Source organism: Saimiri boliviensis, chromosome X, assembly GCF_048565385.1.
Source record: "Saimiri boliviensis isolate mSaiBol1 chromosome X, mSaiBol1.pri, whole genome shotgun sequence".
Classification (NCBI taxonomy): domain Eukaryota; kingdom Metazoa; phylum Chordata; class Mammalia; order Primates; family Cebidae; genus Saimiri; species Saimiri boliviensis.
In genome coordinates, this window is record NC_133470.1 from 123,460,761 (window position 1) to 123,481,998 (window position 21,238).

A 21,238-nucleotide genomic window follows, 5' to 3' on the forward strand; every position below is an offset into this window, starting at 1 on the left:
TATTTACTACAAGTGATTTCTTTTGGTGGGTTTTCTTCATCTACATTTGTGATCTATAAGGCTTTTGACCTGCATTGATTATACACATTTGTCTCTCTGAGCTACTCCATGTAAACATCAGATGGAGAATCTGTGTCTGAGTTATTTAGTAGCAGAATTTTCAGGGCATTTCCTGTATTGGTCACAAGGCTGGGCATTTCCCTGCCTCCAGACCTATGAGACAGTGATATACCCTCCAACGTGTGAAGTAGGTAAAATGGTCAATGCTAAGGGGGTGGATGGGAAGGTGACAGAAGACAGAAACACTAGCTCATTGATGTTTGTCATTTTTATTTGCAATACTTTAGGTCCAAGTTTCAAACTGCAATATTTTTACACTCAAGACACAGTCATGCACAATCCATATTTCAATTTTCTATTGCTTCAACCACATTTTAAAATAACAATATTGGAAACAAAAATCCTTAAGAAGATTGGATGCTGAGGCCAAAAGGATGGAACCATCAGCAGGTCTAGAAAAGAAATAACTTACTTAAAAATCAACAAACAAAAGACCATAAATACCTTTAATCCAAAGTTACAGAAGAATTTCACTACACATGGTTTACAGATAACACATTTCGACAAAAGTAATGCACAGCCAAATGAGATACGATTCTGATAAACAATGAAAATGTGGATCCTCAACTTGTTTTGCGTAGATGTCGTAAGTATAAACCCAGTAGACATCACTATCCTTGTGATCTGGCTCCTCCTGGCTGATATACTGAGATTTAAAACTCAATGCATTAATAGTTACATGATTCTGTGAAGATCTTATCATCAATAATCAATATAGTATTTGCAGGCCCATAAAGCACACCATACACAAGCACACACACTAAACTTGAATTTTGCACTCAGGGCTGGTTGGCACTCTGCTGTAGGCAGGGCATTGGGACCATCCACTAACTCCCAGTTTACCCTCTTTCCAGCAGTGTACTCATCACACAACTGGCCAATCACTGTGGGAGTTGTCATCAGAAATGCTATCGTTGGTTCCCAACAAATGAATTTGTCAACACTTCTGACTGCTAAGAGCATGTAATTACTTTTACATTTCTCTCTGCAACTTGTAAGTGTTTAGGTTTACTCTTAGTAGTCTCAGCCATTAAGATGCATGGGCTCTGCCATCTTGTGCCGCTTGAGAATTAAACTCTATAAAGCCCAGCACTAATTCACAGGAAAGGAGAAGCCCAAGTGCAGTTATATTCTAGCAAGTGTGACAGTGTATTTCTGTTGTAGTGGCAAATACTGGCTGCAGCTTAATGAAAACCAGACTTTACATACAGAGTGTATGGAAAATGAAAACTGGGAACAGTCAACAGAAAATGGACATTAAAACAAAAACAAAACGAAACAACTATGAATGAATTGAAAGGCTGCCACAAGTTTTATCAACATCCCCTATTATTATGAACTTCATTTGCTTGAGTTTTTAAAATCATCTTACACAGTTCTTTTCTTTAACTGCAACATAAGAGACTCAGGCTTGAGTATGTGATATTTGCCATCACTATAGCAGGTTGAATTTGCAAGGCAACCTATAATACAGTAGAATGTTAGAGCTTTTGGAAAGACCCTAAGGATCATCTAGTCCAATACACTTATTTTACAGATGAGGAAACAGTCATGGAAAGGATAAGTGACTTGCCCAAGGTCTCACAGCAATTAGTAATAAAGCTCATATTAGACTCCAGGGCTCCTTCTTCCTAGGCTAGTATTTATTCCACTACATCTGACTCATTCTCTATTATTGCTATTGATTTCCTCTTGGGTACTAAATATGGTGAACAGATGGATGCCTGCCTTATTGCTGGTATTACGGGATAGCATTTACCTGATGGCAGCTTCTAAAGGAGACTCTGATGACACTAACCAGTTTCTAAAAGTTTATCTTGCAAGTTCAACCCAATTAAGTGGCAGTAAATGCAACAAGTTATATAGAATACTTGTACACACAGGTGTGCACATGAAGGTGATATACCTCAGTTCCCACCTTTGCAGATTCAGTCGGACATTGCTTAATATTAAACACATTCCCAATGCATGTTGGTTTATATTCATTTGGTTACTTAAAGGAGTGTGGATCAGAAAAGGAATGAAAAAACCTAAAAGCTAACCAACAGAAAAATTATATCAGAAACAAACCTTTTATGAAAAATTCTTTCATAGGAGAAATATTTCCATTATTTCCAAGTTACCATCTATTTCCTTCCCAGTCCACATACAAATATATGTTGAGAATTGTGAGCTGAGTTCACTCCAAATCCCAGGCCTATTAAACTGTCAGTTTACAATGCTGAATTTCAGTCTTCTTGTTCAGAGCTCAGAGACTGGGAGATAGTTGCATTGTTGGTCATGCCTTTGTTAAACTGAATATTAAGTGCAAATAGGTCAGATGAAGACCAAGAGATTCCACCGGGAATGGCAGGGTTAAGACTCCCCTAAGTATTTTTGCAATGCAAAGGACCAATAAAAAGCCAGTGAGTGCTCCAGTTGAGGGTCTGCTTTTAGTGAAACTAAGTAACATATCTGAGGTGACTACCTCATTATTAAAGTTCTCACCTAAAATTTCTTTGGTGAGTGAGAAGGAAATTATTCTCCTTTGGTTAGATGGTCTCCCTTGCTCTTTAAAAATCACAACTACTGCATACAACCTATAATCAGGCAAAACAAAAGCACATCTCAAGTCAAAATTAACAGAACTATAACTGAATGCCAACAGGCAGAGATGGTCTTTCATGTTTGTTTAATGGTTTCAAAGGCAGCTTTAGTCTAACTTCTATTGAAATCAATGGGACTTGCCATCTTGGTTATTAAAAGAAGAATTCTACTTGCATGATATACAGTAATATCCTGTTGGACGAGAAGATGGTAGGAGCTGGGGATTTTCTCCTTCTATTCCTCCAAAATTCAACCTGAAAGTCTGTTAAAACGTTCTAGAAAGGCAGTATCTGCAACAGATGTTATTAAGGGGGCTAAAAATGGTCACCCCTTCAGTCTAAGGCAACCACAAAACAGACACCCAAATACCGTACCAAAGCAGAGGGCAGACAGCCTGTTTTAAAGCAGAAGAGTGTGTTTGGAGTTCTAATAGTGACATCTCCCTAGCTTTAACTTATTGATAATAGTCTCCTAAGAAAGCACATGCCATACCCGAGCGTGTGCCAACCTCAGCACCCAGGCAAGTATAAAGCCTATGGAATTATTGTAACTAGCAAATATCTGTGCCCTGCATGCTCTGGGCTCTGGCCAGAAGGCATCTGCTTCCGGCATCTTTTCTATATGTCTATAGTTCCCTTTCTGCTGTTTATTACAAAGCAATTATTGTAACATCAAAGAAAATTTTTAAATGAAAAAAAAATTTTTCACATAATTCCAAAACCCTAACACAACTGATTTCAATTATCCGTGTTCCCAGTCTTTGTCCATATGCATTTCTTTTTACATAGTTGTAATCCCTGTTTATGTTATTTAAAAGTGATATTATAGAATCAGAACTGGCAGCTTCATTAGAAACAAACAACCCATTAAGCAAAGGAATATAATTATTTACACGATCTTTGAGCTGAGAAATATCATTTATAGACAAACATCTCAAACTATCAAAACAGTTATACAGACAACAGGAAGCAATTTCATATTTCTTTTTCTTTTAGCAATGGAATGTGCTTCACCGGGGAGGGATAGATGTAAGGATCAGGTGGTTAAACTCAAACATTGAGGTGCAGTTCACAAGCCTGAAAGAAATCTGAATAACATAAAGAATAAATACTTGAGTTAAATTTTCTTACATGACTTGGCCATCCAGTAGCCAAAATGGAACATGGACGCACAAATATTTACAATGACACATACACGAGATCAGCAAGAACGAAGTCATTACCCAACATGGTGACGGATTTGAGAGGATTGTGTCATTCGACAATCTTCATGGGATTATGACAACGCACTGGATCCTTGCTAACAACATTAACGTTCTTTTCTTTCTTAAATAAATAATCTCTACTGTGCTTCTCACCCTTTCCTGACTTTCCCACTGCCCTATTCCTATCTCAGGACATTTTGGAATCAACATTCGAGGATGTGCCCTTGTTATCTCAGGGCACACTAGTAACATTAAAGATTTGGATAGACTCACCTGTGTCAAGATGAGCTAAAAAAATCTGGGGAAAGAGAATAAACTGTTAACAATCTGGAGTCCAAATTGCTCAATTGTACCAAATGTGAATCCTTCAGCATCATTGTGGCATGAGAAACAGCTTCTCTCTAATACTTATTAGAAATATTCACAACTCTCCAACACAAGGAAGGGGTTTTAGAAGCTGTTCTCATTTGAAAATTTACCTAAGTACAAATTTATAAAAGTAATGCCTCCTGGGATATATTATTATCAAATCTTGGTACAAAGTGGTAGCAAAGAAGTACTTCGCTCCTCGTTTTCAATATGCTAAACTAAAAGCGTAAAAGAGAAGCCATTTCTCTGCCTACAGTGATCTGAAGGATCACTGCTCCAAGTTCTCCAAAATAACAACAAAAAAGGCCCCAACGTATAAGGGATGCTAACTGATGAACAGGGCTTCCTAACCAGGTTTTGGGCTCTCTCCACTGGCAAGACATGGTCACCAATGTACTGGTTTTTATTTGCATCCCAGGATTTTATTGACTTTCCTGGCACTATGAGTGAAAAAACTTAAATGAAATCAAAATTAAGGCCTCTCTCTCATTAGAGCAGTGTAGCACTAAAAATTACAGTCCCAGATGCCTTTTTGCAAGGTATAACATAGTATGCTTCTAATTAATATTACCATTTCGTTTTCTTTCCACATTTGTTGTTTTATCCCAATGTGGACGTTTTCAAGGGGAGGAGGTCAAGCCCCTCCCAAATTTTACAGTCAAAGAAAACAATAGGGAAAATAGGAAACACACCGGTGGGGTCACCTCCTAAGCATAAAGATGTACACTAAATGTTTTGCTGAAACTCTAAAGAAAGTGCTTTCCTTTTAAGGAATGAATACATGGATGGTTAAATGGATAGATGTACCTTTGCGAAGAAGGAGAGAGGCCTAAGTAACTAATCTCTTTCCCCTTCTTGCTGAATGTTTATAGGTTCTGTTTAGATTCTTTGAATACTATAAATTAAGAAGCCTTCTATAACACAAATAGTTAGCTTTTCAAAGGCTTAGAGAAACAACTTTCTGTAATTTATAAAATTGTCAATACACTCAAAAGAGAAGCATATCCTTTTCTACACAGACACCCTCCAGATATTTTTCTGTTCTCAGAAGATTCAGGAAGTGCCAGCTGTTGAATTTTTAATTAATAGATGTATGGTAAAATAATAGTCAAGTTTTGTTATTTTCCTGAAGCCATAAAAGGAATTCCATTGGACTGACATTTCTTGAAATATGATTGTAAGTTAAAATTATTTTCCACTGAAGAGCATTTGAAGATCTTTATGAATATGCTTTTGATATTCAAAAGCCCAAATAATTAAGTATGAACATACCATATTCTGAAACAGAAACAGGTGATACATAGGGAAAATGGGAACGAGTACTTAGAGCCAAATATTGATTGGGATGTAGCTGTCACTGGCCTCCCATTTCTTACAGAGTTGAATGTTTACTATATCACTGTTCTCTAGATCTTTAAAAAACTTTTGTAAATGTTATAAATTTTCAAAATAAATAATTTGTGTTATAAGGAAATGTTGGTTAATGGAACTATTTCCTCCTGGTATGCCTATTTTACAGTGCATATGTTTTATAAGCACAAGAGAGGATTAATTTAGGTATCATTACCTTTGTTTACTCAATGTCCAACGAGGATTTCAGTATTCTACATTTATCTGGTTTTGGTTCTCAGAGAATGTCCCATCTTTGTTTAAATGTGGTTTCTCCTAATCAGGATTTCCTAGGTTCAGAACCTGAACTCACCTAGCAGGATGTCACAGTTTCAGTGTGTCCTTTTCCAGGTACTAAGAAGATTAACAACCTGGTTTATTCAACTAGCTTTTAAGCATGATTGTGAAAATGTGACAGGACTTCACCGTTTGAGCTTTATTTAGATATACACTTTTTAAAAGCCCTTCCTGAACACACATATTCCTCTCCACTTTTGGAAAATGTCTTAAAAGAAATCTTTTCCAACACAAATGCAGAAAAATAGGTACACAAACCAAGTCACCACTATAGAAGAAGAATAAAAAATTGCAACTCTATTAGGGCATGGACTTCCACATGTTCACACAGTACTTGCTCTTTTTTTTTGTTTACTTTTTAATTTTTTTTTTTTTTTTTGCGTTTTTGCTTTCTTTTTTTTAGAAAAACATTTTGACATCTTTTTTCCGGACATCTAATGACAATGCAAGTGAAAAACATCACATTGGGTAAGGAGTTTTGAAGGAGGTTCGAATGCAAGAGGGACTACTCTCTAACTTAAAAACAAACACAACACTATGAAGAGGGAGTGTGCATCTTTGAGAAAGCTTTTTCTTCAAAGTGAATGCACAAAATGAGGGGATTCACTACTGGCTCTTTCGCTTCACGGTGGAAGTGACTGCTTTATGGTCACTTCAACATTGCTGCCCTGTTTGGGCTGCGATTCAGGCTTACAAATAAATTACATAATCTGAGGGAGTAGGAAAAAGGCTTATAAGAAGTTTCTATTCATTTGAAAGATAAAGAACCCCCACCCCATTTGACTGTCTTTTTTTCCATCTTTCCTGCAGCAGAGTTTTATTTCAGTCTTACTCATGAGGGAGATGGTGAGGTGTAAGGCTTGCAGTCTTAGCGGCTGCTGTTCTTAATTGCTTCCTTTGCAGCGATAATCAGAGGAGTCAGACTGGAGAGAGGCTTGGCTAATTTTAAAAATGGATGCTGCAAAAGGAAGAAAAAAGAGGAATTATTGGAATTCATTCCTCCAACAAGTATATTACTTTACATTTTCAAGCAGCCCTTTTAAATTAAGATATATTTTGAACACCCAGTTAAATATCATTTAATTAAAAATGGTGCCAGCTTTTGTCCTTCAGATGTTTTTGTACTTCACTGTCATGAAATCTTCTGGAAGTTGACTGGCATAGTGAGAAACTCTAAGGGATCTCATAAAATCTCACTGTGTTTGCAACAGTCTGACTCTTTGATTTTCTTAAACTGATGAATTTATCTAGAGAAGCTGTCATTCTGGAAAAAGTGTCTTTAGTTAACCATTAAAGAACTGTATCCTGAAACCAGTGGCTTACTAACTGCTAAACCCAATAGCTGTGCCTCTACCATTTCTCTTTTTGCCCCCTGCAGTACTTAATAAAAGGGAATATCCCTTCCTTCTTTGAAATTTATTTGTTTATTTAGCCTTAGGAGCCTGTGACATTTCTACCATATTGGGTCTCTTCCATGCGCATGTGCACTGAATATTCCAGCTCCATTTTCTTCCCTGGTTTCACTTCCTCCTCCTGCCTTTTGCTCATGAGAACTTGGCTGTCATCATCTTCTTTTTCTAATTTAATTTCTTACAGATCTCATTCTCCTTCATGGTTTCAACCTACCATCTGCCTTGTGGAGATGACTCCTAAATCTATAGTGTGTGACCTGATCTCTTTCCTTAACTCTGGTCCTAGTTTTCCTGCTGGATATTTCCTATGGGATGTTCTTACGTCACCTTAAATTCAACATTTAAAATGTTACGTAACAGTCGCACAGACAGGGCAATCTTGTATAATGTAAGCTATAGGGGCTTTGAGTCAGAGCACTTAGGTTAAATCTGTTTATTAAAATGGTTAAATGAGGTAAGTGGCAGTCCCTTATAAGTTACATAGGGTCACGAAATGTTAGCTATTGTATTATCTTCCATCACTTGTCCTCTTTTGTCTTTCTCTTCTTTATGTTCTAAATGCAATAAGCTACCGGGTACTTTCTTTTCAACATCTCTTACATTTATCTCTTGCTTCTTTTTTTTTTTTTCTTTCTTTCTTTCTTTTTTTTTCTTTGAGACGGAGAGACGGAGTCCTGCTCTGTGGCTCAGGCTGGAGTGCAGTGGTGTGATCTTGGCTTACTGCAACATCTGCCTCCTGGGTTCAGGTGATTCTCCTGCCTCAGCCTCCTGGATAGCCAGGATCACAGGTGCATGCCACCATGCCCAACTAATTTTTGTATTTTTAGTAAAGACAGGGTTTCACCATGTTGGCTAGGCTGGTCTTGAACTCCTGATCTCAGGCAATCCAGCCACCTCAGCCTCCCCAAGTGTTGGGATTACAGATGTGAGCCACCACACCAGACTATCTCTTGCTTTTTCTAATTCAGTCCGAATCAACTTAATCCCAAACTATAATAACTCCCCTTTGGTCTCCCTGCCTCCATTTTTTCCTGTTGCTAATTCTTACTACATACTACCAGATTAATCTTCCTAATCAAAGCTGTCATTATGCTTGTCCCTCAGACATCTTCAATGTTTCCCCACTGCCTACAGCCCCAACTCTTAAGCCTGATATTCAAGGTCCAACACAGTTTTATCTCCTGTAGCTTCTTTACTTGCACTCTTTACTTCAGCTACACTTTCTAGATTCTGTTCCCATAGACTCTGTCCATATATCTTTGGTTATACTCTAACACTTCCATCTCAAATCCCTTCCCCTATTTTCTTCAACTTATCTAAAGCTGATCACTTCTTCAAGGCTCAACAGACCTCTTTCCTGTTTGCAGACATTTTCTGGTCACCCTAGCTTACAGAAGTATTTCTCTAATCAACCATGTCATTTACTATTTGAACAGCTTTTTGGTTTGAATGAATCACTAAACAGCTTTGCATTACCTTTTTCATGTGCTCAAGAAGATTGTGAACTTCTTAAATGAAGGAATTATGCCTTTTAATAGGTTTGTATCACTCACTGCACTTAACGCTTTATGAATAGAAATTGCTCAATAAATATCAATTGATGGACAGAGTCTTAGTCTTAGCTCATACAGAAAGACACACAAATATTCAAGACCTGTGTCTTTTCTCCAGCCTTCCAGTGGGGTGAATGTCATGCATCTCTCCCCTTTCTAATTTTGAAAATGGCAATAATAGGCTAGAGTCAGAGAATGGAGTTGCATGGACTCATGAAGATATACAGGTTATTGCTTACATTTATAAAATGAAAAGACGTGCTAAACTATTCAATTTAGACTCAAAATACTGTTTTGCATCAGTTATCTAACTGGTTCATATAAAAAAAGTATTGTTAGGGAATGAATTAACTAGATAATTGATTAAATGATCTATTTAGCTGGATATCCACATTAAAAGAACCTACATCTTCAATTATCCTTACAAGAAGACATAAGAGGAATGTTTATCAAAATGTGTATGTAGAGTGGTGGGAGGAATGAAAAGATATGAAAATGAAGCACTCAAAAGCTGACTTTTCATCTGTAATTTGAGGCTGGGTTAATTAGAGGATTAACAAAGGGCTATTTCAGATTTGACATTTTAGGACCCTATGATAACCTGTGAAATGCTTGCAGGTAGCAGAAAAGAGAAGATGTAGTCTCTTCAATTTCTCCAAATAGGTTTATCCCAGGTATGATCTGAGTTAGGGTGGGATATTTTTTGCCTGGGTGTGGCTCTGTCTCTAGAGGGAGTTCAGAAGCAACAGGAACACATTTTTCTTTCAGGAGGTAGGCTAGAACAATCTGTGGTTAATGTGTTGTATAACCAAGTGTTGCACCTTCTGTTTAATTGGCTTATGTGTTCAGAGTTACAAAGTCATTGTTCTTAGATGTTAAATGTCTTCACACATGTCCCTGAGAAACACTCCCCAGAAGTGAATCTATGTATATAATCCTGGGCATGTACTGCTTTATCAAATGAAGACTTTTTTATATAAATTGGTTTTTGTGTGATGTGTGGTGGAAAGTCAGATGATTCAGGGCTCATATCCCAGCTCTACCATTCAAGAGCTGTGAGCCTCAATTTTTACATCTATCAAATGCCTATCTTATAGAGTTGTTGTAAAAATGAAATAATTTATTGACATAATTTGGTACATAGTAAGTATTATTTCTCATCATATATACTAATCCCTGAGAGCCATGAAAAGGACAAATGGTTACAGAGGCACTCACCACTGGATGGTACTCACCCAGGCAAGCAGGTGCCTGCCAATTGGCATCACAAGCAAAGGGGCTTTGACCAGTAAAGCATTAGAGTAGCAAATGCCACGGAAATAATTGCATAGTTATGTAGAGAATTACCTCCGGCCAAGAGCACCTGCATACAACATCCAGGGGCACAAGTAAAGTTTAGAACAAAACACCAACACCAGAGGGTCACATTGTTTTTTTTTTTTTTTTTTTTCCTTGCAAAATAAGACTCCAGGAAGAACAAAAGAGATTTATAGGTTACACTGCCAACTTCTCAGAAGAAAGGCAACATGTCAATCAATCATGTATTAGATGCATGCCTATAGTTATGTGCCTGTGGTCTAAAATAAAATGGTAATAGCCTAACTCTAGACATCTCTTGACAGAGCTCTCTAACTGTCACACATTGAGATGGAAAAGCTCAATATAATGCCTCTCTTTGTAATTGTCCTAGTTTATTTTCACCTGCAAAAGCTCCTTGGCAGATCCTCGCCTATCCACATCCATCTCAAGACAGCGATTTAAAAAGTCACGGAATACAGCCGACAGTCTCTCAGGATTCTGGAGCTCTGGGGTTCCATTAGTGGCTATCAGATATAATGCCTGTAGAAAAAAATAGAAAAATCCATTCAGCACATACATATTAAGATCATGGGTTGGCACAGAAGTCACAAATCCGGTTTTTGCTGGTTTACATTCTGGGTCTTAATAATTCCACTTTAGAGAATGACACATATATTTCAAAGTTTCTGTAACATTTAGAAATGATTAATCTTGGTCGGGCGTGGTGGCTCATGACTGTAATCCTAGCACTTTGGGAGGTCAACGTGGGCAGATCACAAGGTCAAGAGATCGAGATCATCCTGGCCAACATGGTGAAAGCCCGTCTCTATTAAAAATAAAGAAAATTAGCTGAATGTGGCGTTATGGGCCTGTAGTCCCAGCTACTCAGGAGGCAGGAGAGTAGTTCAAGCAAGAGAATTGTGTGAACCTGGGAGGTCGAGGTTGCAGTGAGCAGAGATCACGCCACTGAACTCCAGCCTGGTGACAGAGCGAGACTCTCAAAAAAATAAATAAAAATAAAAACCTTGGCAGTAAAGAGATGACAGCGAAGTGTCCTACCTTCCAAAAACTTAAAAATAAGGTTATACAGTTGTCCTCTGAGAGTTAAGCCAGTAAAAATCTATATATAATGAATATGTGATTAAGTATCTAGGAAATTAAACCAAAGGATTGCCTATAAATCTGTTACTCTAAAGACTTGGGGAACACACAAACATCCATTCATTTTAACCTGAGTATAACCTTGGAAAAGTGCAATGGAAGGTAACTGTAAATTACTAAGTGCCTCTCTTGTTTGAAGAGTGTTTGTGTGTAGATGTGGAATGAAGAGAGTACATTATAGAATTAGGAAAGTACAAAGAACCAGAAGATGCCAGCGCCTGGATGAGAGGCAAGCTGTGGGCCCCAAGAACTCAAATACTTTTACGCTGTGGCAGCTGAATCCCTACTGATTTTAATTAGATTTCCCATGTAGGTACACCCACAAGGAGAGTAAATATGAAAAAAGTTGACAATGGTAGTCTTGGCACCTGACAATTGTCATGGTAAAATAGTAAGTTGCTAATAATTATATAGTTCTCTGAGAACTTTGTGGTATAAGGCCACCATTAAGAGACATCAAGTCATGATGTCCTGAGAGAATCAAGGTCTTTAATTTTTCAGAGAGTTGAACCCAGGACTATGATTAATTCACAAAGGTAAATCCATGTTTTGAATTTTCTTCTTCTTCTTCTTTTTTTTTTTTTTTTTTGAGATGGAGTCTCACTCTGTTGCCCAGGCTAGAGTGCAGTGGCACGATCTTGGCTGACTGCAACCGCCGCCTCCCAGATTTAAGTGATTCTCCCACCTTAGCCTCTGTAGCAGCTGGGATTACAGGCGCATGCCACTATGTTAGTAGAGACAGGTTTCAACATGTTGGCCAGTCTGGTATCAAACTCCTGACCTCAAATGATCCACCCATCTTGGCCTCCCGATTGGGTGGGATTATCGGTGTGCGCCACTAAGCCCAGCTGAAGGTTCTTAATACAAGAAAGCTGGCCATTCCTGATGCCTCCTCTAAACAAACAATTTAAGAACATTTAGTATGCACCAGATAATGTATTAGATACTGGAGACCTAAGGATGAATAAAATAGTGATCTTTCTTTGAAGGATCACACAATTTAGTGAGGAAGAGAGAAATATATAGAGCTACAACACAGTGAGCCAAGAGCTAATTAAGGAAACTAGAAAGCACTAAGTAAATACAAGGATTAAGCAGTTTACACCAGAGCTCAGAGAACGCTTCACAGAGGAGGTTGACATTTTAAAAGGGTATTGAAAAATAAGTAGGAGTTTGCTTGCAGGTACTGTCAGGGTTTTACCAGTCCATACAACAAACCCCCTAACTCTTATGAAGACATGTTTCCTGCAGAACTTGCCTGGGTTTTGCAGCAAATTATCATCCACTTTCCCCTTTCTCTACTCTTGCTTCTTTTATTATTATTATTATTATTGTTGTTATTGTTATTTCTATAAAAGTCCTTTTGCAGGGTAGTTTTCACCAGCTCTTGAAGACATCTCTTTTTTTTAGAAACTCCCACAGATGCACTTTAGAAAGGGTCAGGAACAACTGCTTAATCTAGTTGTTGTCAACTTTATAGCATGCATCGGAATCATCCAGAGGGTTTGTTAAAACATAGGTTCATGAGCCTCCTCTAGAGCTTCTGATTCAGTAAATATGGGGTTAGGGCAAGAATTTACATTCAAATAAGTGTCCTGTGAAGCTGAAGCTGCTGGTTCCAGGACAACACTTTAAGAACAATTACTTGGGTTTAATCCACCCAAGTAATTAAGCAATGGGCTAACCCAGAGGGTCCCAGACTTGTCTACACATTAGAGTCACTTGGGGACACTTAGAAAATCCCCATGCCCAGTTCTTACTCCCAGAAAAATTAAGTAAAAACCTCTTGGAGCAGAACTTAGGCGCCAATATTTTTAAGCTCTCCAGGTGATTTCAATTTCCAGCCAACAATGAGAAACCCTGGCTGAGAAACTGGAGCCCACTCCACACATAATAACTCAGAATCTCTGCATCGTATGTACACCAAACGTTAAGAGCCACAGAATTCCATAGGAGATTCTCTTGCATAGTGATGTATGAGAATTACAATGCCATATGCTTCTCTAGAGTGCACAGAAACATGTGGGTTTTCCTCCTAGTACTGTACACTTAAAAACCCACATGTAAATACATCCCTCACCCCTACGAAATGAATATCTTCCTTTCTTCCAACTCTCATTCCTTTGTAATTTTCAATACCTTTATTGATGAACAGGAAATGCAGGTGGCAGCTATTAGGACTCCCATGCCAAAATACAAGTCACTGACAAATCCAGTTTTGATCAAAAGGAGACGGGATGCTTTTGGGAAATCACTAATTGGGTTAAATCGAATAGTGCACAATCATAGCAGATATAGTCAATTAAGTTCAAACTGTTTTTGTTCTTGGATGATTAGTGCTTGAAGCACCTGTCCCCACAAATATTTTTATTCCTTAAAAGAAAATCAGTTAATACAAATTGCATTCACTGCCTCCTACTAAAACCCTTTTATTTCAGCTGGCTATAACATCTCCAACGTCACTGTTGCTTTTCTTCCTGCTCTGTAACCAAGCCTAGACCTAAGCAAACACACCTCTTTCCTCCCTTTCCCATACTCATTTCTGCTCTCTGTAGATCTGTATTCATGTTATACTGTTTCATTTTCTCACTTTTCTTTCACCATTCTTAGCTTAATACATTCTGTTCCACATAATTTTCTTCTTCTACATACACATCTTCTCTATCCAAGTCCTTCTCATCTCTCTTCAATCTATGCATAATTACCTAAGGAAATACATGGCCCTTTTCCCATTCCACTTATGAATCCAAAAAATTATCTTAGTAGTTTTTAAGCCTGAGTAGTGCCAGTGAGACAGTATATCAAGGGAGAAGAAAGCCCTGTAATTTGAAGGAAAGTCAGAAATAATGAGGAGCCAGTGCTACAAACTTCCATATTACTTCGAATAACCCTCATGTCCTCCTCAGAACTTCAACAAAACGTCTGGCTGTAGTTTTTGCTAGGGGGCGGGTCTGTTAGTAGGAGATGTTGATTGGTGTCCTAACAGCAGACTCCTGCCCTGGTTGATTAGCGTTGATCTGCTTATACTCCCTCAACCCTAAACAGGTATCAAATGCATGGTTACCTTTTGCCCAATACCATATCATAAATATTCTTTGATGTTTTAAAAATTCTTCATAAACATCATTTTAAGAGCTGCATAATAGTTCATCATGTGAATGCATCATAATTATTATTGGTGAACTGATTTTAAAAATGCATGCAGTAAGAAAAAGGTTGAAATGCCAATTTGTGAACACTGGTTCTCTCTGGATGGCAGGATTGTTGGTGACTTAATTGAAAAAATTTTTTTTTAAATTTTCCAAATTTTCTGCAATGAACATAGTTGCTTTTATTATTTTGAAAACCTCCAAAATATTATTTAGAAAATACAGTATTAAAACTGCAGTGTCCAATTACCACAAAAATCCTCATCTATGTCTCTTTGTCTTCCTAGGATTAAACCTGCTTTTCTTCAAGCCCTACCCTTTCAGGGAAACAAAGACCCAGACCATTTCTTTTGTGACTATTGTTTTCATTTTAATTGCAACAGTATTATTTCCAACTGATTTCCATTGCAAAAATCCACACTTTCAGTTACATATGGGCTAAACTGGCTTTTGTGGACTGGCCTGGGAAGCTAATTACTATGTATAACACCACTTCTATGGGAAAATGCACTCTGAGGTCCAAATAATTAACTTAAAAATGTACTTTTGGAACACATCCTGTGAGTAAGCTGGGGACTCTCTTAGTAAAAAAAGAAAATTGCTACCCACTGCCTTGCTAATGAGAGACAAATACAGTTGTAGCCAATACAACAATGACAGCAAAAAGGGTTTTACTAGCAAAGTCAAGTATTAGATGAATAAAGATTAAGGACAATAGATCCAGGCCTGAGTGATATAACATGTTGGTTTTATCTGAGCTAGTGAAAACTCAAAGAAAATAAGCTAGTTATTAGAAATTAGACTAGAGATTTCCCATATATTGGTTGGTTGCTTTTAATGTTAAGTAAGAAACCATATAATCATCTTTTACCCCTTCTTCCTCAGCCAACAATCTTTCCCTCTCTACACCCTTATTATAAATCGTCTACCACGTTCTGTTAACGAAGCCTTTAGAAATGTCTTTCATATCCACCCACTTCTCTCTATGCCTATTGTCTTTGCTTAAGGTCAGGTTTCTTTCAGATAGTTCCAAGGTTACAAAAACCTCCTAACTGGTTTTCCATTACTCAAGCCTTTTTATTCTTCAGTCCATCCTCCTTAACAATCTTATCTCATCACAGGTCTCATGTCATTCACTTCCCTGCTTTAAAATTTTTGGTTACTCTCCATGGTCCACAGATGTGGTTTTCAAATTGCGCTCTCCAAAATTCCTCTTAAGAGCAACTAAGAGGGTAAAGAAGAGAGAGGAGGAGAGATTCTAAGACTCTCCCCCAACACATACCTTTTTCTTTTATGAGACAAAGTCTTGCTCTGTCGCCAGGCTGGAGTGCAGTGGCGCAATCTTGGCTCACTGCAGTCTCTACCTCCTGGGTTTAAGCGATTATCCTGTCCCATCCTCCTGAGTAGCAGAGATTACAGGTGTGCACCACCACACCCAGATAATTTTTGTATTTTTAGTAGAGGTGGGGTTTCATCATATTGGCCAAGATGGTCTTGATCTCCTGACCTCATGATCTGCCCACCTCAGCCTCCCAAATTGTTGGGATTACAGGCATTAGCCACCATGCCTAGCCCACATACTTCTCTCAATCAATCAGAAAATGTGTCCATTTTTCTCCATTTGTTTATGCTTCCAAACAAGGATTCACTGGAATCGGAGAATCATTACAGTTGTTTGATAACCACTGATTCGCAGGACATAGTAAAGATTCTTTAGGAAGTCCTGTATGATTTGGCCCCTGCCCACCTTTCTAGTTCCAGTTTCCATCTGTTCTCTCACCCTAGGGCCCACCCCCCAACTCCTCTCCCACCCCACCACAAACATACACATTGGCTGAAGCTCACATACTACTCACACCAATTTGTTCATCATTCCCTGAACTGGAAATGCTTTGTTTTTCATCACTGCCTAAAATGCTATCCTCATCTCCGTTAAGTGCCTAGTAAAGTTGCTTTTCAAGCTTTGGTTAAAATGGCATCTCCTCTTTAAAGTCTTCTCCATCTCTCCCACGTAGGTACACATGGTGACCAACCACCCTGGTTTTCTGGAGACTATCCTGAGTTTTAGTACTGAAGGTTTTGTGTCCCTCAATCTCAAGCAAAACAGGATAGTTGGTCACTCTGCAGATGGAGTTAGCCATTTCCTTCTTTGAACTCCAACAGTTCTTGGTTTATGTGTATATTTTTACATTGTATTATGTCTGAATACTTATTTGTTTACAGGTCTGCCTTCCTGAATTGGGAGTTCCTACCATGGAAAGTAGGAACTGTGTAATAACCAGCTATGAATTTTGTGACAACGTGCTCAAAATAGGTGTTCAATAAATGCTTTTGTTGCTGAATGAAATAGCCAAAATGTGTAAATTTAACTGAGCTGAGACTATAACAGACTTATATACATAAGTATTAAAGCTCAGAACATAAAAGTCACTTATTAAAATCTAAGAATACATGCAGAAAATGAAAAATAACACCTTTTCTGAGCTGAACAGGACTGGCATGTGATAACTTCTGATGTCCCACTGTTCAGTGCGGGAGAAGGAAGAGAGCTGTATGAATAGCGTATATAAGGAGATGTCATCATCAAAGAGAGGGAAAGCCAGAAAAAAGACCACAACATGGCCAACGCAGAAAGATCCATAGAGAAAAGGAAGAAAACAAGTGTCCTCTGGAATTTGAAACATAGTTCAGAACATTATCTTCTCTGGCTGTTCTAGAACAGAGAAGGTAGTCTTGATTACTCTACTAGATCATTTAACAAAATCTGTTTCCTTCCTGAGGTGAGGCAATATAGGCTCCATAATCTATGGACCTTATTTATAATGTTAGAAATACAACCTTTGGCCAGAAAAATGGTGGCTTTCTTCCTTGTGATATACACATTACCTAGAAATTTCTGACGTTCTCGAATTCTTCATAGTAACTCTAAATATCTTGGTAATAAAACACAAACATCAAAGTTTTCACTAACACTGATGTGCAACTGAATTTACCTAAGTACTAAGAAAAAACTAGGTTAGTAAGTTGAAGGAATAATCCAATTTACCCTACTAACAATTTCCTCAGTTAAAAAAGATCAAAGCAGTCATCATAGAAGTTACCATATTTCTCCAAAGAAGTCCCCATACAATCCATATGTGCTCAATCAATTGTCATTAAGGCAGTTTTGCAACAGGACTAACCACTTAATTACAAAGCTTTAGTTCGTGACTTCAGTTCATTATAACACTTTATAAAGTTTAACTTAAAAGTTAGAAAACAAACCAGAGGACTTACATGGAAATGTGTTAGCAACCATGAGATGCCCCAGCACCAATATAAAGACTACAAAGAGGACAGGGTGTGGTACAAACATTTCTTTGTAGGCTGAATATTTGAGATGCAAAACACATTTCACCGTGGAAATCATATTAAATATATGGTATGAGAGAGCTCCAGCCTGGCCCCAAAAGTCTACTTAACATACAATGCAACTGAACTATAAGAGTAAAAGGGCTATTCATTGATATATCTGTATCTGTATAAATATTATATCCATGGAAAGTATTAATAAATAACGTTTATTGAATGATTACTATTAGCTTGTGCAATTAACAAACCTCTGACGTTTATTATAGACTATTTATAATAAATTTTATTTTGATCTCCAATTGAGAAGAAACTGAGGCTTGTGGAGATAAGAAGAACTTGCCCAATGTCACACAACTAGTAATGGGAAAATCAGTATTTGAATCCAGGGAATATGAGTCCAGAGTTAATGCTCTTCACCACTGCACAATACCACCTCTCACTGTTCCCAGTCTCTAGGATGGGAGTGCTCCTAGAAAAGGCAAACAAGAGCTCTTCAAGAAGTGAAGCATACTGTGCATAAGCTACTGGTTTAATTGATCCACTTCTGCCTCTACAGAGGAAATGGGCCCTCTTAAGGTCAGTCACTCTCTACCTGTTTGGAAGTGAGGAATAAAGGGCAGGTACTCACTCAGAGAGGTAGAGGAATTTCATACAGTATTATATATTGCCCAGTGGCTAGTACACACACACACACACACACACACACACACACACACACACACGCATGCACACATACACATACATCATTCCTCGGTATCCATGCGGGATTGGTTCCAGGAACCCCTTTAGATACCAACATCTAATGGATACTCAAGTTCCTCATATAAAATCTATGCACAGACTCCCGTATACTTTAAATCATCCCTGGATTATTTATGATACCTAATACCATGCAAATATCATGTAAATACAGCCATGCATTGCTTAATGATGGGGAATACATTCTGAGAAATGCATGATTAGGCAATTTCGTCGTTTTGTCAACATCATAGAGTGTACTTACACAAACCTAGATTGAATAGCCTAATACACACCTAGGCTCTATGGTACAGCCTATTGCTCCTAGGCTATAAATCTGTACAGCACGTGACTGTACTGAATACTGCAGGTGACTAATGCAGTGTGTTTGTGTATCTAAGCATAAAAAAAGCACTGTAAAAATATGATATAAAAGATAAACATGGTACAGCTGAGTAGAGCACTCACTATGAATGGAGCTTGCAGGACCACAAGTTGCTCAGGGTGAGCCTAGAATATTACTATACACTGCCATAGGCTTTATAAACACTATAAACTTAGGCTACACTAAATTTATTTAAAAATTTTCTTGCCTCAGTAATAAATTAAGCTTACTGAAAAAATTTTCATAAATTTATGTTTTTAAGTTTTTGACTCTTTTGCAACAGTTTAAAACACATTGTAGAGCTGTAGAAAAATATTTTCTTTTTAAATATCCTTATTCTATAAACATTTTCTATCTTAAAAATGTTTTCCTTTTATCATTTTAAACTTTTTTGTTAAAAACTAAGAAACAGGATGGGCGTGGTGGCTCATGCCTGTAATCCCAGCACTTTGGGAGGCCGAGGTGGGCAGATCACCTGAGGTCAGGCGTTCAAGATCAGTCTGGGTAACATGGCGAAACCTCATTTCTTTCTTTCTTTGACCTCAGGTGATCCACCCACCTCGGCCTTCCAAAGTGCTAGGATTACAGGCATGAGCCACCATGAGCTGGGTGTGGTGGCAGGTGCCTGCAATCTCAGCTACAATACCTTCTTTGCAAATGCCTCCTGAAGGACCTGCCTGAGGCACTTCTTGAGGAGTAGGTTTGCTTATAGCATCATCACTACAAACGCGTGAGTAATGCGTTGAATTAGGACATTATGTCATCATTAGGTGATAGAAAATTTTCAGCTCCATTATAATCTTATGGGACCACCACTATATATTCAGTCCATCACTCACAAAACATTGTTATGCACCACGTGACTGTAGTTGTCATACTGTATTGTTTAGAGAATAACTACAAGAAAAAAATGTCTGTCCATGTTTAGTACAAATGAAACCATCATTTTCAGAAATACTTTTGATTTGTGGTTGGTTGAATCCATGGGTGTCAAATATATACATATATATGTATTTCTGTATACACACACACACACACACACACACACATATATATATATATATATATATATGTTGAAGGTTTATATACAGCTGATTGTTGCCTGCAACTGACTCCTGCTGTGATTCTTTTGTCATTTTAGAATTTTCAACTAACTTTGAGTGCTTTATGAGAGACATTTGGCAACAACTGACTCAATACCTTATGAGTTAGTTTACTCATGACCTGGGATTTCAGAGGTTAAAAGCCAGAGTATATTGCTGCCTCTGATGTGTTTATGAATATCATGAAAGAGTCTGCCATTTCTTTCTAAGAAGAGAGTAAATGGGGCCAAATATACAAAAAGAAATCAACACATTATAATGAACATTATATTCCATACACGGGCTTACTCAACCTAACACTTCAGTGTGATAGCTGAATGAGCAATCTAGTCTCATTTAGCTTCCTACTTGTCTTGCATAGAAGTTCTCATTGGTCACCAAACTGTGACGGACATTTGTTATTGTTGTTTTGTTGTTTAATCCTTAAAAGGCCATTTAAAATGAATCTATTATAGATGTATCCCCTTATAGGTTGATAGTAAAAGGTATTTAGGTAGGGCTGACTCATTGGGTGTTAGCCTGGCCCAAATGTGCTCCTTTCAAGCACAGAGGACTGACCAATGCCATAAAATAAATTATTGATGACTCCGACAATACATGTGCTAATTCTCAGAACTAAAAATGCTTACTAAGAACTGCAAAGAGGGCTGCTTGTGTTTATGAAGCAACCCTGGGCACACAAAGCAGTACCCAAAATTTGGAATTATAGGGCATTTGGAAGTAGGGATGTGGGTAGGTACAAAGCTAGGAAAGGAGGGCAAGCGAAATGGTGCAAAAGACAGAGGAAAGAAGCTGTGAGAAGCAGAGGAAGCAAAACAAAAAATTAGGGCAAAAACGGGGGCCAAAGGCCAATGGGAGGAGAAGATTGCTGGTGGAGTGAGGGCAAAGAGACATGAAGAGAGATAATGGCTAGAAAATCTGGGAGACCAAGGGGGCCTGGATCCTAGGTCCCATTCTGCTCCATTTCTCCCAGTCCTTTTCCCACAAAACTTCTCACAATATTGTGTATACATGTAGATCAACTTCCTCACCTTCCCATTTTCTCTTTAACACACAACTAATTTCTAGTCCTACGGTACTATTTAACATTATACATTTGTTCATGTTTTATTTCAGAATATT

At 37.9% G+C, this 21,238-nt stretch overlaps 1 protein-coding gene across 13 annotated transcripts in view; it reads right to left on the minus strand.

The window, feature by feature from the left end:
- Positions 1-313: 313 nt before the first annotated feature.
- PAK3 (p21 (RAC1) activated kinase 3) overlaps positions 314-21,238 on the minus strand; it is a 289,034-nt gene continuing 268,109 nt past the window's right edge. For 11 of the 13 annotated variants that reach the window (XM_074391891.1, XM_074391889.1, XM_074391890.1 and 8 more), the window contains 3 exons: positions 10,632-10,769; positions 10,166-10,293; positions 6,836-6,923 (listed from right to left, as the gene is read on the minus strand). In XM_074391891.1, the coding sequence (XP_074247992.1) occupies positions 10,195-10,293; positions 10,632-10,769 (237 nt within the window). In that variant the 3' untranslated portion in view covers positions 6,836-6,923; positions 10,166-10,194. Of the gene's footprint in view, positions 6,924-10,165; positions 10,294-10,631; positions 10,770-21,238 lie in introns of all 13 variants that reach the window. The other 2 variants (XM_074391893.1, XM_074391894.1) reach the window with 1 other exon arrangement.